Genomic DNA, 17,042 nt, shown 5'->3' with positions numbered 1-17,042 from the left:
ACCGTTCAAAAATAATTATAATTAACAAGATTTGACACATTCAACGAGAATGCTCTAGTATTTTTTTTTGTAACCAAAATATCGTATATCGTCGTATACCTTAACTAAGAAAGTAAATAAATATTCAGATCACTTCAACGCGAAAAACAACCTACAGTGACAATAATAAAGAGAAATTAAAAAAAAACATTTTCTTACGAAGCATACTGCATAATATAGAGACCTGTTTTAGTACTCAAATTTTTAAATAAAAATAATTTACTGATTTCCTGTTCATACTTTGTTTAATTATATTTATTTGTCAACTCAGTATAGTATAGTCATATCTACTCGATTCAGGTACGACGATATTTTATCTGAGAGTAGCCTGACATTCACGGAACAGACATTGTACAACAACTGGTAGACCTTCATAATACATATAGATTCGCTCTAAATTTAGATGAATATAGGATAAAAATAAAGACGGCAAATTATCACAGGAAATAAATTTATTTTACATAAGACTATTATTTATAACGTATTCAGTTTACCAACCGTAATTGGCACCGTAACCGCTGTAAGCGATCGGTCCAACAGCAGGAGCAGAGGAATACGCGACGGCGGGAGCGGAATATGCGGAGATCGTTTTAGCAACCACGGGAGCGGCCGCGTAAGAGGCGACTGGAGCAGCAGCATAAGATGCTACGGGGGCAGCGGCATAGGAGACAGGAGCAGCGGCGTAAGAGGCCACGGGGGCAGCGGCGTAGGTCGCTACGGGGGAAGCGTGAGCGGTGTGGGTTGAGTACGAGGAGACAGAAGATACGGCGGGAGCGATGGTCTTGGTCACGATGGGGGCGGAGTATGTGGCGACGGCAGGAGCAGAGTACGCAGCGACGGCTGGAGCAGAGTACGCAGCAACGGCAGGTGCAGAGTACGCAGCGACGGCTGGTGCAGAGTACGCAGCGACCGCTGGTGCAGAGTAGGCAGCCACGGCGGGAGAGGCGTAGCTCTTAGCTACCACAGGAGCGGCGGCGTATGTCGCAATTGGTGAGACATGAGCGGTCTGAGTAGAGTATGAAGATACCGAAGATACAGCGGGGGCAATGGTCTTAGTAACGACGGGAGCAGCTGCGTATGTCGCCACAGGGGCGGCGATAGCTGGACTGGAATATGCTAGAGGGGCCGCTCCTAGTAGGCCACCAGCTCGGGCAAGGCCCACGGCGCAAAGGGCAACGATCAGCTGTAAATATATAAAAAGTTATTACCAAAATGTATATATAAATTACTCATTTTTTACGTAATTTTAAATGCCAAACCAACTGGCGGTAGATAGTAAGTTGTAACCGTGACCTATATACTTATATGAACTACACCACGGGCATCAGGTTATCATGTGGTACCCGCAGTACCCTTTATGTATTGCCATTCCAGAGAACTAAAATGTCATCAATCTGTAACCTGTAATTTCACTATAATTTCTCACCCTTCAACTGAAACACAGGCTACAAAGCAAGCTGTAGCAGATATAGAATAAGTAAGAGGATAATTTTGTACAAAATCTAAGCATTAAGATTACTAATATATTATATATTTGTCCTTAAAAATTCCTAAAATGTAGTTTAGCACTATTGCGACCATAACTTGTCATCAGATGGGCTATTACTACAATGCTTTGTTTGCCATTCCAAGTCCGATAACAAAATTATTAGATTTACTTTTCACACAGACACTAGATGTAGTATTTAATATTAATAAACATTCACTTTATAATATATTATTTTATTAATAATATCTCCCATATTTTTTATCACAATGTAGATTATACTTTTTAAAAACACTCCTGAAACACACCTTAGCGTACATGTTGATGCTTCTAAAGTTGGCAACTGAATAATTAAAGATTGCAATACTGCTGTTTTTATATCAAATAGATGCCGTATGCATTTAACATTTCACTTTCAAAATACTTATAAGTCCATGAATATAGAGGTGGTTAAGTGGATCTAGAATAGTGACAATCAATCAACTTTGATGCATGATGAATTTTTATTACTAAATTTAATTAATACTATACAGTTGTCGCAGTCACAACTGAATGTTATTTATCTATTTATATTGACAAATATAATGATAAAAAAGTAATATGTACGTATTTAAATTGGAGAATTGGTCACAAAGATTTGTCATGCATAGTTTTAAAAGTTACCACATAGTGAACAAAGGACGTCGGAAGGTACTCACTCTGGAGTAAAATATTAACTCTTTCAACCATCGTGTCGTGATGAAATTAAAATATATCTAGATTACATGTCACATACTACATCTTAGTGACGGTAAGACTGTTAGTTAGTTATCGTAAGAGCTGTCTAGGATTACTAAATACATCACAGTAACACTTATTAATTGCTCATTTAATGCAATTTTGTAATTATATTGTAATTTTTTAAATTAACTGTTACCCTTTTCTTCTACATTCTATTACAAAATATTACATGAAAAACAATGTGCATACTTTTAATTTTATCCGTGGCTATCATTTGTAATTACTGTCTTCCTTGAGGCCTAAATATAATTCTAAAGCACAGCAACATGTTTATCATATATTTTCCTACTCCTCCGAATTGTCATTCAATTACGATCTAATCCGCATTTCGCATGTGTATTGAATCAGATCAATTAATAATTAGAACACTATAGCAAAGTCTAAACTGTGCTGACTAATTACTCATTTATTAACCTCAGCATTAAAGACATTTGCATCTTTCAAACAAAAGGGCAAAATCTAATTAAGGAATAATAGTTATGATTACTAATCTTGACAAAATGATAGTAAAGTAACGTGTAAATTATCTTGTCTATATTGTCTAAACGAATAATCAAAAACCCATCACTATCCCGGATGTGAAAACCGAGGAGGTTTTCACTGATAGTCGGATTTCATTAGAAATAACAAAGAATGCTTGTTCCAAAAAAACAAAACATATACGTCTAGCTATAAACCTGCATGTTTATTCATAAACTATATAATGTATTATTGATTAATAAATTGTGTAAGAGTTACTGTTTATAAACTGTACAGTCTATTAGTGCATATACATAATTTATATTAACGACGCGGCGACGTTGACATTCAATTCTGTGAAGTTATTTTTGTAAGAGGTGTAATGGAAAGGAGGTGGCATTACGATTTTTATCTGCATAGTGAAGCATAAAAATATTCAGAAATATCTCAAGAAAATCCAATTGACTTTAAAATGTAACTGTGCAATGTGTACAAAATTAATCTTTATTATGTTCTAGTCTGCAAAGTTATAAAAAGTCATTAGAACACTCATGGAGGTCTTTGCTCCATGGTATACTTTTTTATTTGCCTCTGGCATTAATTACGAGCAAATCTCAAAACATTAGCAATCTTAGTCTAGATTAAAATTATACATATACCTATACCTTAATAAAATACATACTAAAAGTAGTTCAGCTACGATCAATGACTAATCTTGTCGAGGTCATTTCTTTTGGTCATTATTTGTATGGGAATTATATAATATATTATATATTCACAATTATTATACTATACTTATGAAAATAAGCCCATAACAATCAGATTGTCAATTGTCGATGTCCTGGACGAAATACAGGTTATGACAAATATTTTGAACACTACATTCTAGCCAAAGTTATACCGCCGTCTCTAATATTGATATGGTTTGTTGTGAATGTCTTTATCACCGTTAAGTAAAACAGAAATAAAAAGCGATACAAATTTTTTTGGGTAATTCACGACCTTTTTATGGCTTCCCAGTTAAATATATTAACATAAAAATAGCCTTTTTCAAATAGTGGCAACAGCATTAAACTCTGTTTAGTATTTTTTGAGTTTATCCATTTTTAATGTCTAAGTATAATTTATAATATTAGTCTGGATAAGTAGAGATATTAAACTACTGAGCTATGATGATTTACACTTAAAATATGAATCGTGCTATTATTAAACAAACTAATGCGTAGTCCATTATATTACAGTTTACCTGAATTGGGTCTACAAACTTATATACTGCGTATATAAGTTTATAAAGAAGTTGTGTGTAATGTTCCGGGCTTTTCAGAATGTATTTTTTGTTATATAACTAGCAACCCGCACACGGGTCCAAAAAGGTTATAATGAAAATATTGAACATAGATCTATATAGATCTATTGTAACAGACTTACAGTACAATTCCGTCATACATGTCATGAATATGTTTCGTTCATTTTTCATTACTGCTCCGCTATCATAGGTTGTAGCGTGATGTTATAAAGCATATAGCATTCGCCGATAATATACGTTACTAACAGTGAAAGAAATTTTAAAATCCTATCTGCATATCCTGGAATTACCCCGAAAAAACAAACATTGTATGTTAGTTAGTTTGTACTAACTCTTTATAATATCTAGTTGTACCTATAGTTGCAAAGTGTCCCAAGTATCAAGTAATGGTAAAACTCACAGACCAATACCAACATACTCATGAATACAAATGGTATTGCGAGAATCAAACTCATTTACCTAAAGTGATGTGCTACCGGACTACCGAGGCCGTCAAAGTTAATAATTATGTCATAATTTAGCGAATAATAAGAAGTAATATCAAATTATGATCTTAAATAATATTTTATCATGATATCGAGAGCAATTGAATGAAATTACGTTTAATTTAATTATTACCTTGAATTGTCGACAACGCCAATTGGATTCTTTTGACAAACAGGAAACGTGCGTATGAATAAGGTCTCGATTCATATCAAGTCTTGCTCATTCGTAAATAAAACTGAAATACCCATTACAACCATAACCGTTTTCTATAGTAATTAAATTTCTTTATTCTGGTTACAAGGAACTGGGTACTGATCAATCAGACAATCATGTCTGTTAGAAATTTATTTTCACAAAATTTTTAAATTGTTATAGATTTTGAACAAAACTACTCCATGTATAAGACATCATTCCATATTACAGATACATTTCTTTCAAAATCAGATTTTTATTTGTAAAATCTACCGATGCGAAGAAGCGATGCTGTTTAGCACATTATAATCTAAACATCCAAGCTATTTAACAAAAAAGTGAAAGTGTAAAATGGCGGATTTATATTCCCTTTGCGAGGAATGAACAATAGGTATATATATATTTAGATATGTGTATATATATATATATATATATATATTCAGATATGTATTTGCAATATAATGCAGACATTTATGTATATTCATTAAAAGAAAACCAAGGCTAACTTTACACATGTTAAATCAACACAAATCTAAATTATAAAGTTAGTAAAAGAGTGTACTTTGTAAGCAGTTCTATTCCTAACTTTAAAATGAACTTATATAAAATATAGATATATTCTTCAATAAATATTTAATTATTTCTTAGTCAAAGAGGGCTTAACTGTAACTAAACTCAGTTGGTATCTCGCTGATTTAATATTATAAGATAATAGATCCAAATTTACTGTTTAGATAGTTTATTAAAATTGTTGCTAGCTCGCCAAATAAATTAATTTTGTTTATTATTCGATGACACTAGGGGAACAAATAGAAGAGGATTATGCTTTGTTGATGTTCGTGGTACGTTAATTGATAATTTACTCAGGAGATTAGAGCAGTCAACAGCACTAGAGGCTACTCTCATTAGATATGTAATATCCGCGATTTCCCTACATTTCTCAAGAGGCAGAAGGTAGTGATCTTAAAGATATTGATTTATACTTGATTATTGTTATCAAATTAATGATGAAACAATTACAATAATGTAATCGTTTCAGTTTCAAATTAATTTGAAACAATAATGTTTTGCTATTAAAATAGCTGTAATAGGCGATTTGTTCTAAATAAGAATTTTCCTTATTCATGTATTTGTGGTGTTCATAGATTTATGTGTTATTTATTTTCCCATTGAAATATGAGATTATAGATAACTAGCTGTTATTGCTATTTATATATTCAGGTACAGGACACAAGGAGTCAAATCAAAATAATCAAAGTATATGGCAATTCGTTTAATTTTTATAACGGTCTATTTACAAATAAGATAGGAGATTCAGTTTACCAACCATAGTTAGCACCGTTACCACTGTACGCGATATGTGAAACAGCGGGGGCGGCGGAGTACGCGATAGCTGATTTCAGGACTGGGGCGGCCGCGGCATAAGAGGCGACAGCGGGCGCGGCGTAGGCAGCTACTGCTGGCGCGGCGTAGCTAGAGATGGTCTTAGCAACGACGGGGGCCGCAGCGTATGTGGCCACGGGGGCAGCGGCATAGGTCGCTACGGGAGATGCGTGTGCGGTGTGGGTCGAGTAAGAGGAGACAGAAGATACAGCGGGGGCGATGGTCTTGGTCACGATGGGAGCGGAGTACGCAGCAACGGCGGGTGCAGAGTACGCAGCGACGGCGGGTGCAGAGTACGCAGCGACGGCTGGTGCAGAGTACGCAGCGACGGCTGGTGCAGCGTAGGCAGCCACGGCGGGAGCGGCGTAGCTCTTAGCGACCACGGGAGCGGCGGCGTAGGTCGCGATGGGAGAACCGTGAGCGGTGTGGGTAGAGTAAGAGGACACCGAAGAAACAGCAGGCGCGATGGTCTTTGTGACGACGGGAGCAGCGGCGTAAGTCGCTACAGCAGGAGCGGCGTAGGCAGCTACTGCGGGAGCAGCATAGGCCTTAGCTACAATTGGGGCAGCGGCGTAAGCAGCAACGGGAGATCCATGAGCTGTCTGGGTGGAGTATGAAGAATAGGAGGACACAGCTGGAGCAATGGTCTTGGTTACTACAGCGGGGGCGGCGATGGCTGGGCTGGCATATGCCAGAGGGGCAGCTCCCAAGAGACCACCAGCACGGGCAACGCCCACAGCGCACAGAGCGACGATCAGCTAAAAGAAAGAAAAGACATTATAGCTTATGCAAACCTATCACTATTATTTATCGGTATTGGGTAATATCAGAAAGATAATTATGAATATGTATTATAAAATAATAAAAACAGCAATTACTAGGAAAATTTTGGGAATAAACGATATATTGGAAGCGGATGCACTTGAAATTTAAGTCTGGAACACACCTTGGCGTACATGTTGATGCTGCTAAAGTTGGCAACTGAATAATTCGACAAGTAATGCTCTGGTTTTTATATCGAGTAAGTGCCGTCTATATTGTCCATTTCACTTTCATTGCCAAGGTGAGCTAGTGGTTGTACATTATAATGTTCGAGTAGCCTACGCCTCTGAGTCAGAGATAGCCTTTCAATTTTATTTGTTCCACTTGCTATTACATATGACGACTTAGTATAGGGCGCACAAGCCTTGAGCATAAAATTAAATAATAATTAGATCTACAGATCGAGTATCGATGTTTACCGTTCATAATGTTTGTTTGTGACATTAAAGCTATTGTGTAGTATTAAAGACGTCGATAAGTGACGATGTTAAGTCAATAATACTAATAGTTAGAGTATACTGGAGATGATGAAACACTATAACAAACATATATTATTTATTTGGGTAAGTGCTTTCGTTATTTAATTTCGGGAACTTCATGTAGACTATATATTCTCTTATTTATGATAGGTAGTAAGGTTGTAATATTGCCTAATTATATATATAACCCAAAGCCTAGAGAATATTCTACTTAGTTATTTACATAGGTATCTCTGCCGCTCCTATGTGTTGCAAATGTTCGAGGGCTTTATAGTGACCGCTCAATATCAAAAGGATCTATATTGTTACCCTCAATGACTAGATAAGGTATAGCAAGCATTCAAGTCCTACTTAGATTCAGTCATAGTACAGTAATACATAATACAAGTGTAACGAAGTACTTTCCAAAAACGAATAAATAGGTACCGAATATATAACTGTAAGTAAGTAATATTATGTTATCTGTGGTATTAGGTACTGACAAATTATCCTTTTCTATTTCTAGACTGGTGAAATAACTCTGCCTCTACAGCTCGGGTTGGCCCATCATTATTCAAAGGATAATAAACATTACATATACTGCGGTCTACGATTAGGTAATGCGGCCATTTTTTAGTTTAGTACCTACGAAGATTGTATTCTTGTACGAAAAAAGATATAATTCAGTTTTTATAATAGTAACAATCTAGGAAAAATACTAATAAAAAGAACTTTTATTGGTCTTATAGACATCAAATAATATACAGGAACAAACCACTATGGCGCATAGAACCCATTTTGCAAGACTGCACTCACGGAGAATTTTAGAGCACATTTTTGTCCCTAACATAAAAATGCATGGGAGGACAATTAAATGTGCAAATGTGAAATGGGCACAGAGTGATAATTAATGACTCTGTTTACTCAGTGCATGTAATTTCTTTATTTTGCACAGGTCTTATACAATCATACCATCATCACCAGTCTCATGCTATCGCGATCAGGACTTCACACTACAACCCACGAGCTACGCTCTACCTTCCGTGGTCCAACCTGCTACCTGGTCTATTCACAAATTGTAATCATACAAATATATAAATTCATATAAATTTAATCATGTCAGTTCATGATTTTAGTGAAGCAGATCGAATTTTGAATAACGTATTAATCACGAAGGTCAAAATCGCTTACCGGATGTAAATTCAGAGATCTAAAATAAATTCAATAGTATATAATGTAAGTACTTAATTACAAAAAATATCTACGCTGATTTATAAATTATTCGTTGGCACTATACTATATAAAAAACTTCATACAACTGAGTCTCGGTATACCGCGGTAACTGCCTGTAACGTTGATAATTTAAAATACGTAGGTATAGGCAAAATATTTTAAAATTGGCTATGAAGTTTTAAAGTCAAGATTAATTAAGAGATAGATTTAAAAACAAGTAATATATACTAGTAATGTATACTAATATTACATATATTAGACAATATAAATATGAGGTATAGTAACAAAATTTGTATGGGACCATTAAAATATATATTTCCAACAATACAAAAGTTATGTCTCTCAATAGATATTACTGTCATACATATTGCAAATAACACTCTTCAAGGTGAATACTTAATCAAGTACCTACTGCGTTAATTTTATCATCGATAACAAAATCCTTCCTCTGGGCAATATTGTGATTAAATGGCAAATTTTTATCTGTAGAATAAAATTCACGCAACATTTTTCAATCAACCTGAATGATTATATTAAAATCCTTAATTGGTGTTATTCATATTTTAAACTGATATTAGGTACTATTTTTTAATTGAACGGAAAATAATTTAAAGAGGATAGGGTGAAGAATCGAAATTATTACTATCTACATACATATACCTGGCTTTATATAAGTACCTACTTCTTTATATCTATACCTACTCATACTAAATATATACAAAGAAAGAGAGAAAGAATCAGTCACTTCAATAAATTGAGATATCATTCACGTGAAAGGTACATTACCTCAGACTAACATAGACTATATACCTACTCGTAGGGGGAGATGTATTTAGTAATATGGACTAATAACCCTATTGTTACCGATGTACTGAGTAAGGTTGACCTCCACGCGGTTCCCCTGAAAACCATCGTGATATATTCCACGAATTTGCCACTATGGGCTAACTGAACAAACCTCATGCTCATATTGGGATTCTCCACTGTTATCCCGCCAGCGTAAACCGTTAGCGCAGGCGAGAGCACCATTCTACTATCAGGATTAAAAAAAAACATTGACTGTATAATACTATATATTACATTATGTCAATATATACAAAACTTATAAAGTTATGAGTAAATGGACGAAATCGAGAACCTATATTTAGTACCTCTACAAGCTTAAAAATAATCAATAAGTAGTTTTGCCCAATACTTATTAACACTTATTCTAATTTTATAGTTTATTATATCAGTGATTGAAGCTGAAGTATTTGTGCGGCTTCATACTATTATCGGAATGAAGTCTGCTTTCTTAAAATTATAAATATGCAAATACTTAATTATAATGAATAATTAATTACCTGCGTATTCGTAGTAAGTGCATACAGTGGAACTTTACTAAACTGTTTGACCTTACGGTCGTTGACCATAAATCCCTGCAATAAAAAAAGTGAAGCGAAATGCTACCTTGATATTTATTTACATCGTCGGGTTCGATATGAGTATCAAGCTACCTAATACGGAGTTTAATTTTTTCAATGTTACGTAAGTATACGTCTATTATACGCACGTGCGGATATATTTTAAAATCCTGTTTTTCATTATTTTAACCAAATGAATAAGTGTTCATTTTATTTTTTGTATTGATTCACATTTCAAAATATCCTAGAATAATTCAACTAAGAGCGACTGCGAATGTGCAGCCGGATGGTGAATGTAGAATTGTAGATGCCTATTCAGTGTATGATCAATTAATTACAAAGGTAAGCTTTGCAGTTTTTGGTCTCGCTTTCTTGTTGTCTTCTCTAGATCCTCCCATTCATTAATATTTGAGTGACTAATTCACATTCATATAACAACAATTATATCCCCATACAATTCGCACAGCCCCACCGAGTCCCAAGCCAAGCCGAATTTGTGTTATGAGTATTAGACAAGTGATATATACTTAGATTTTTTTAAAATACACATCTTGTATAGGTACCTAAACACCCAAAGCAACACAAATAATAAAACCCGCGACAATCGGAATTAAAGCAGTGTGTTAAACCCTAGACAATCGAAGCTGTCGAAATTCTTCCACAAAAATCAATGTCTCGTCACCCGTATCAAATAATGAGGACGATACACCGAAACTTAAAAAATCTTAGCAATCCAATCATGGGCTAAGTCTTTCGGTCTTTTTGTAAATCCTAACAAATCCCAAGTTATAATTGTTGATAATAGCAGGCTGCGGAGCAGGTTGGATTGACAGTAGGTACCCCCACATATGTATGAGAGGGTGTTCAGTTGGCGTATACTGACAAAATAAAAAACTTGGGGCTTATCTTAGATGACATAATGTCATGGACATCACATGTTAATGAAATCAGTAGACGGGTACATTTTACATATCACTCTCTCAAGTGTCTTCAATATTTTCTCCCTATCAGTATTTATGCTCGCACAATCAATTTTAATTCCCGTTCTCGATTATGCCGACGTTTACTTCTTAAACGTGACTAAGGAGCTCCTCAATAAACTTGAGTGCTTACAAAATTTAACCATTCGATTTTTTTATGTACTATATGTACATAAAAAAATCGAATGGAATTATATCAAATATCTACAGTACTAAAATTATGTACCATACCTGGATTCTGGCGACCTTTAGCGGTAGATAGTCTAATGTTGTGTTTGCATAATAATAATAATATTGTCATAATTATAGTATCCCTTTATGTTTTTTATCCAGATCTAGAGAGGCATTGTCAATTTTTTTAAACGATAATAAACATTAAATTTTCACATGATCATTACAACTATTATAATCATTTGTTATTATGCTTAGGTACCTAGGAATTAGATATAGTCGTTCTTGGTTTGACTTTATTTGGACTATGTAATATTCTCTTATCTAGGATTTCGACGCCTTCACGGTAGTTACCTTTATTTAACCACTAAATTATAACACAAATAGAGTTGTGATTAGGCGAATTCAATTAGAATTGCAATCGCGCAGCAACACCGTTGACTAATTACGATGCTGAGTTGAAGAATCGACAAGATTGTTACAATGCAGTCTGAATCCTTCAGTTTTTTTAAATCTATTTCTACTGCACTTATCTACTATCTGTAAACATATCCATAATACCTATATAGCTACGTAAATAGTTACGACTAATCATTTCTTTTCCTTTTAGCTTCCTACTGCTAGACTAAATATAATTATTAGCGGTACCATCATTGGTCATATTGATACCACACTTAGCTAGAAATTAAAAGGTACGAAACTAAACAAAAATTTGTTAATACGGTATAGCTATTATTCTGGTTTAAAAACCCAGTAGATATAGGTATAGGCTTTCAATGTAAATATAATTTCATATAGGTACGGCTTCTTGGCCAAATAAGTTTACAAATTTAATAAGTAAGGGACTAACACTGAAATACAATCCATTAGAGAAGATACCGAGTAAGATACACACAAAAACAATGCAAGTACTAATACTTTCCCTTTTTGAAGTCGATTGACTAATCCAAACCCGTTCTAATATTGTTGGGAAATACAATGGCAGACTGATGAATGGGACATTATTAACAATTGCTGACCGAAACATGCAACATTACTGATCGTGTGACATTTTGGAAATGTCGGAATGACGATCAGGGTCAACTGTGGCCTTATCTCGCTATCAGCCGAGAGCCGACAACATAGCTGAAGTGTCACTATTGTTTTCGAGTTCTAAAGGCGTGTGGATATCTAACTTATATGTATAAAAGAACAGAGATATCAATGCACAAGAACGAAGACTTTGAACTAAGGCAATAATTTATGGTTTCTATGTTCCATTGAATAGAAATTAAATTACTTTTATGTGAACCACACTTGGTAGATCTTCGTGGCTAAGTAATATACTACACCCACAGTAAACCACAAAAGTGTTTGTCAGCCTCGGTGGTCTAGTGGTTTAGCACACCGCTTTTCTATCCGATGGTCGTGGGTTCGATTTCTCGCACGGTACAAACATTTGTATTTATGAGTATGATTGTTTGTATCGGTCTGGGTGTTTTCTATGTATAATAGATATGTATTTACCAAATAAAATGTATCCATGTATTTATATCAGTTGTCTAGTACCCATAACACAGGCTCCGCTTAGCTTGGGACTGGATGGCGTTGTATGGATTGTCCTGAGCTATTATTATTATTAAAGTAATTAGTTCGGATCTGTCTTTTTATTAATTTATGTTTCTGACGAATTACTCGGTGATGTAAATACCGATAACAATACAAATTAATTCGAGAAACGGTATGAGCGCTCGCTCACTGCCGTATTGACTATAAATAATTGCAAAGAAATGTCGCTATAATAATATGAAATATTGCGTTCATCACAACATCGAACATTAACAAGTTTCTGACAACCACTGTCCAGGGTGTAAGGATTGTTTTAATGGATTATAATGGTATGGTGCAACCGCCTTCGCTAATGTTTTACGCTGGTGGGGTACAGTACAATGCACAGTAGAAGCTGTGGAGGATGACAAGATGAACATGAGGTCAGGTCAGTTAGCACATGTGACAAATTCAATAGCAATTTATGATGACTGTTTCTAGGGGGAACCGCGTGTAGCAGTAGTTAGGTAAATAGATATCTATTACCTTACCTATAAAAATATACAAAGAGGATACATAAAAACCATATTAACCTATAAATTATGAGGTTTGTTGCGAAAATATAGTCCACCCATCACAAGGCTGATGTGTCTATATCGTATTACGGGGCACTGAGTCACGTGACCTTGCCTTGGTTATTTCCCTTAAAATTCCAATTACTGGCTAACAAGGCGACTAATTTTATTGATTTTCTGCTTTGCTCGACAAATTTCATGATTCCATTTATGAGTCATGTTACTAATAACATTTTATGAAGATTTATTTCAGAGCTTCCAAATAAATAAACAACTAAGATAACATTGGAATAGACAGATAAAGTAGAACTAGCAAATTAGACGACCTGCACAACATTGCTTAGTCGAATATATTCTAAGCGATTGTAGGTACTCACAAAGTTTAATAAATTACTATCTAACCCGCGCAACTTCATCTGCGTCATATTATCCTCATGACTGTCTCTCAAATTTATTGAATTAGTTTAGTTTGTTGTCAGATATATTAAGACACAAAGAAAACTTTGGTTTTGGCCAGATTACAATATATTACATTATGATTCTGGTAAAGCGGAATAGTAAAACATTAGGCCATGGCGCTCTCAAAATAATTCATAATAAGTAGGCAACACTTTTTCACATACACATGCTATGGCTGAGCTATTAGGGGAAAAGAAGATTGTTAGTAAGTGGAGTAAAAATCCCGTTGCTAGCAATGTATCATGTCAAGTTGTTGACCTCCACACAGTTATCCCTGGAAACCATCATGGTCAATTGCCATTTGCTAAGATGGGCAACTGACCTGATTTATTGCTCATTTTATCATCCTCAACTAATGCCTTGTATGCCCAAAATAAACATATTTTTCTTTAAGCCTACATTACATTTAAAAATATTTTACATTTAGACTAAATTACATGTAAAAAAATATAAGTGTTATAAAAACATTTTCGGGAGATTATTAAAACAACAGTGAAGATTATTTTATTTGTCTTTTAATTGACACCAAACGCTTATCTAATACATAGATAGACAATATATGGCCTATAAGATTAGGTACATATAAGTTTCATCAAAAACTAATCATTGTTCACAACAAATAAACTACTACACAACATTTATTTCAGCAACAGATCCGACTTATCACTAATTTGCAGCCAAATAGTATTTGACTGCGAAGTCCTAGAAATTGATTCCCATACATAAAATACATACACTTATAATTAATTAGGTACTAAGTGAATACTACACAAAAAGCAAATTACTGCCCGTTCATGTTAATTTGACACGCTGAGTTCTCAGACTTTGTTGAATATCAGTAGCTCTTCCCAACTTCATTCTAGGGCTCATAAATGGAATAATATCCCTATCAAACAGAAAAAAATCTTAAATCAATGCCCGGAGTAACAAAATCCATCTCTCTCTTTATAATAATATTTTTTTATGTAATCCATGCAAACGTATGTACCACTTTCTTTTAATCGCTCAAATATCTTATATAATATTATATTTGAAAGTATAAACTAGTAAGCCGTAGCTTTCGTCTGTCTATTTCGACGCCTACCAGGGTTAAGGGTCCCCATAAATTTCCGACTATGGTCAGAAGGCCCGTTCCATTGGTTGCTACGCTCCGCCCTCTTTGGAAATACGCCATTCGAACGGCGTCGACCGTACTTGATGTTGTAAGTACACAGTAGATTCCAATATGGCTTTCACTATAAAATTATAGTGAAAACCGTATTTCTTTTTATGTATAATACATACATATTGTATTTTCACCACTTGCATTATAAATGCCATTAATTACGAGAGTGGGGGATACCTAAAATCACGGCCTCAGGTATATGAAAAAAATGCATTTTTAAATGTTCAATATAACTCCATCAATTGAAATACACACATCACATTGCGAATGTCTTTGTACCTTCAACCATAAAATCTTCAAAATGCTTTAAAACTGTTATTTTCACTCTTATCTTGTTGAAATAGCCTGGGTTTGGCTTGACTTCTTCTACGATGCATTTATATATGTTGGTAAAGATATATTTGCCATCAAATATAAACACAGAATCCTGAAGAACATTTCATCAAGAACTTCTTATTGAATAGAAATGGGATGGTATTATTTATAAGGTCTCTCGCAATTAATGTTAGCATTAAAAGAATCGCTAAGTACCTCAGGTCGTGAACTCAAAAATCCACTCATCACATGTTAATAATCGTACATAATAAAATTAGTGATAACTAAATGCATCAATATTAACAGAAACGGGAAATATTCCAGTTCGCAACTAACAACTTGATCAAAACTACAGATAATGAAGCTTACTTAATACTATTATAGTAATAAAATAGTTTTTCAAGATTTTTGATAGTATTATTAAAGATTACATGTTCGTTCAAAGTTAACACCTTTATAACGACACGGTCTGCAAAAATTTATGAGCGAAAGACAAATATATCTAAGATATTGAAATCTCTATACGCATGTGTTAATTACTAATTGCTTACATTATATTTGGTACACATCAAACACTGAAATTCTAAACTAACGCTATGCGGTAACATTTATATCATCAATAGTATTTATTATCAATCGAACAAGTCCTAAAAGGAATTTTTTTATCGTTCCATCCCGTAAAAAATTTTGAAACCCCTGTATTATACTTTGATGCTTATAGCTTACAGCCATTAAAACTACACATACACTTATATTAACACAGAAACTTATTCTAACAATAATATAGAGAATAGAAATGTATTATCATATAATAGAAATCTCATAGTTCATAGAAAATTTTAAAAGATTAAATGTCAGCCGACATTACATTAACATGTAAATACTATTGAAACTTAAACTTAACCACAATATCACTTTTAGGGTAATGTTTAAAAATTGACACACTAACATGCCAAATACGTTTAATTCCTAAAAGCAATATTGCTTTGAACATTTACATAAAATATTATATTGTAAATGAACCTAGTAGAGTCACACAACCAAACTTAAGAGAATACGAGTACAACCTTTAAATCTACGTATACATATGATTGTTACCGACGACGGTGTAAAAAAATACAGATGTATTTTATTATATAAAAAAAATAAAGTAGTTTCTGCAATACAAAAGTTAACATTTATATACTTATCCAAAAAGATTAAATCAATATTATTTACATAACATTGAAGAAAAAGTATTTATAAATTTCAATATTGTCTATTTTTTGGTAAATAGGAACACTAAAACAATAAACATACTAAAATTCAGGTAGGAACTTGAAATATAATATATCTGTATGAATATAAATTTAAGTAGGGAGAAATATATATGCAATATCAAAGCACATGCGATATTTACTAATATCGATGTCATTTCATTCTTCACAAAATTGGCATATAGTATATAGGCTATATTATTATATAACCGGTATACTAAATAAATATACCAATTTATTAAAATCACTATATCGATATTTTAATTTAGAAAGGCGGTGTTTATTATAATAATCGGGGAATAATTATTATTTCCATAGAATAATGCTGCAGAATTGTAACCTTATTTTCTTTAAGTTGGTTAATTATGCATCCGTATCATCTATTTTTATCCAATAAATTTAAATGTCATAATAAAAGTACACCATAAGCGGGCATTAAATAATTAAAACTATTAATATAGTTTAAAGAAATTTGAGCGTGTAGTGTAGTGTCCTTAAAATTGGACATTATGTATGTAATAAATATATATATATATATGTATGTAGA

The 17,042-nt window shown here is 33.8% G+C and overlaps 1 protein-coding gene across 1 annotated transcript; it reads right to left on the bottom strand.

The window, feature by feature from the left end:
- Nucleotides 1-473: 473 nt before the first annotated feature.
- Nucleotides 474-7,175, bottom strand: LOC131845003 (calphotin-like). Its single transcript, XM_059194014.1, has 4 exons — nucleotides 7,078-7,175; nucleotides 6,076-6,889; nucleotides 1,834-1,907; nucleotides 474-1,222 (listed from the first exon to the last, which is right to left on the bottom strand). The coding sequence occupies exons 1-4, from the start codon at nucleotides 7,087-7,089 to the stop codon at nucleotides 530-532; spliced, it is 1,593 nt and encodes a 530-aa protein (XP_059049997.1). The 5' UTR covers nucleotides 7,090-7,175; the 3' UTR covers nucleotides 474-529.
- Between the last annotated feature and the right edge of the window lie 9,867 nt (nucleotides 7,176-17,042).

Source organism: Achroia grisella, unplaced genomic scaffold (genome assembly GCF_030625045.1).
Source record: "Achroia grisella isolate CSIRO2021 unplaced genomic scaffold, CSIRO_AGI_Agris_v1 utg445, whole genome shotgun sequence".
Lineage (NCBI taxonomy): Eukaryota > Metazoa > Arthropoda > Insecta > Lepidoptera > Pyralidae > Achroia > Achroia grisella.
Note: the sequence above shows the minus strand (reverse complement) of the source record. Positions and strands in the feature narration are given on the sequence as shown.

Coding starts and splice junctions, on each gene's coding strand:
- LOC131845003 (XM_059194014.1), bottom strand. Junction 1,908..6,075: donor TGGTAACGGTGCTAACTATG/GTTGGTAAACTG, acceptor CGGCATCTATTT/GATATAAAAACAGCAGTATT. Junction 1,223..1,833: donor GCATCAACATGTACGCTAAG/GTGTGTTTCAGG, acceptor ATATATTTACAG/CTGATCGTTGCCCTTTGCGC.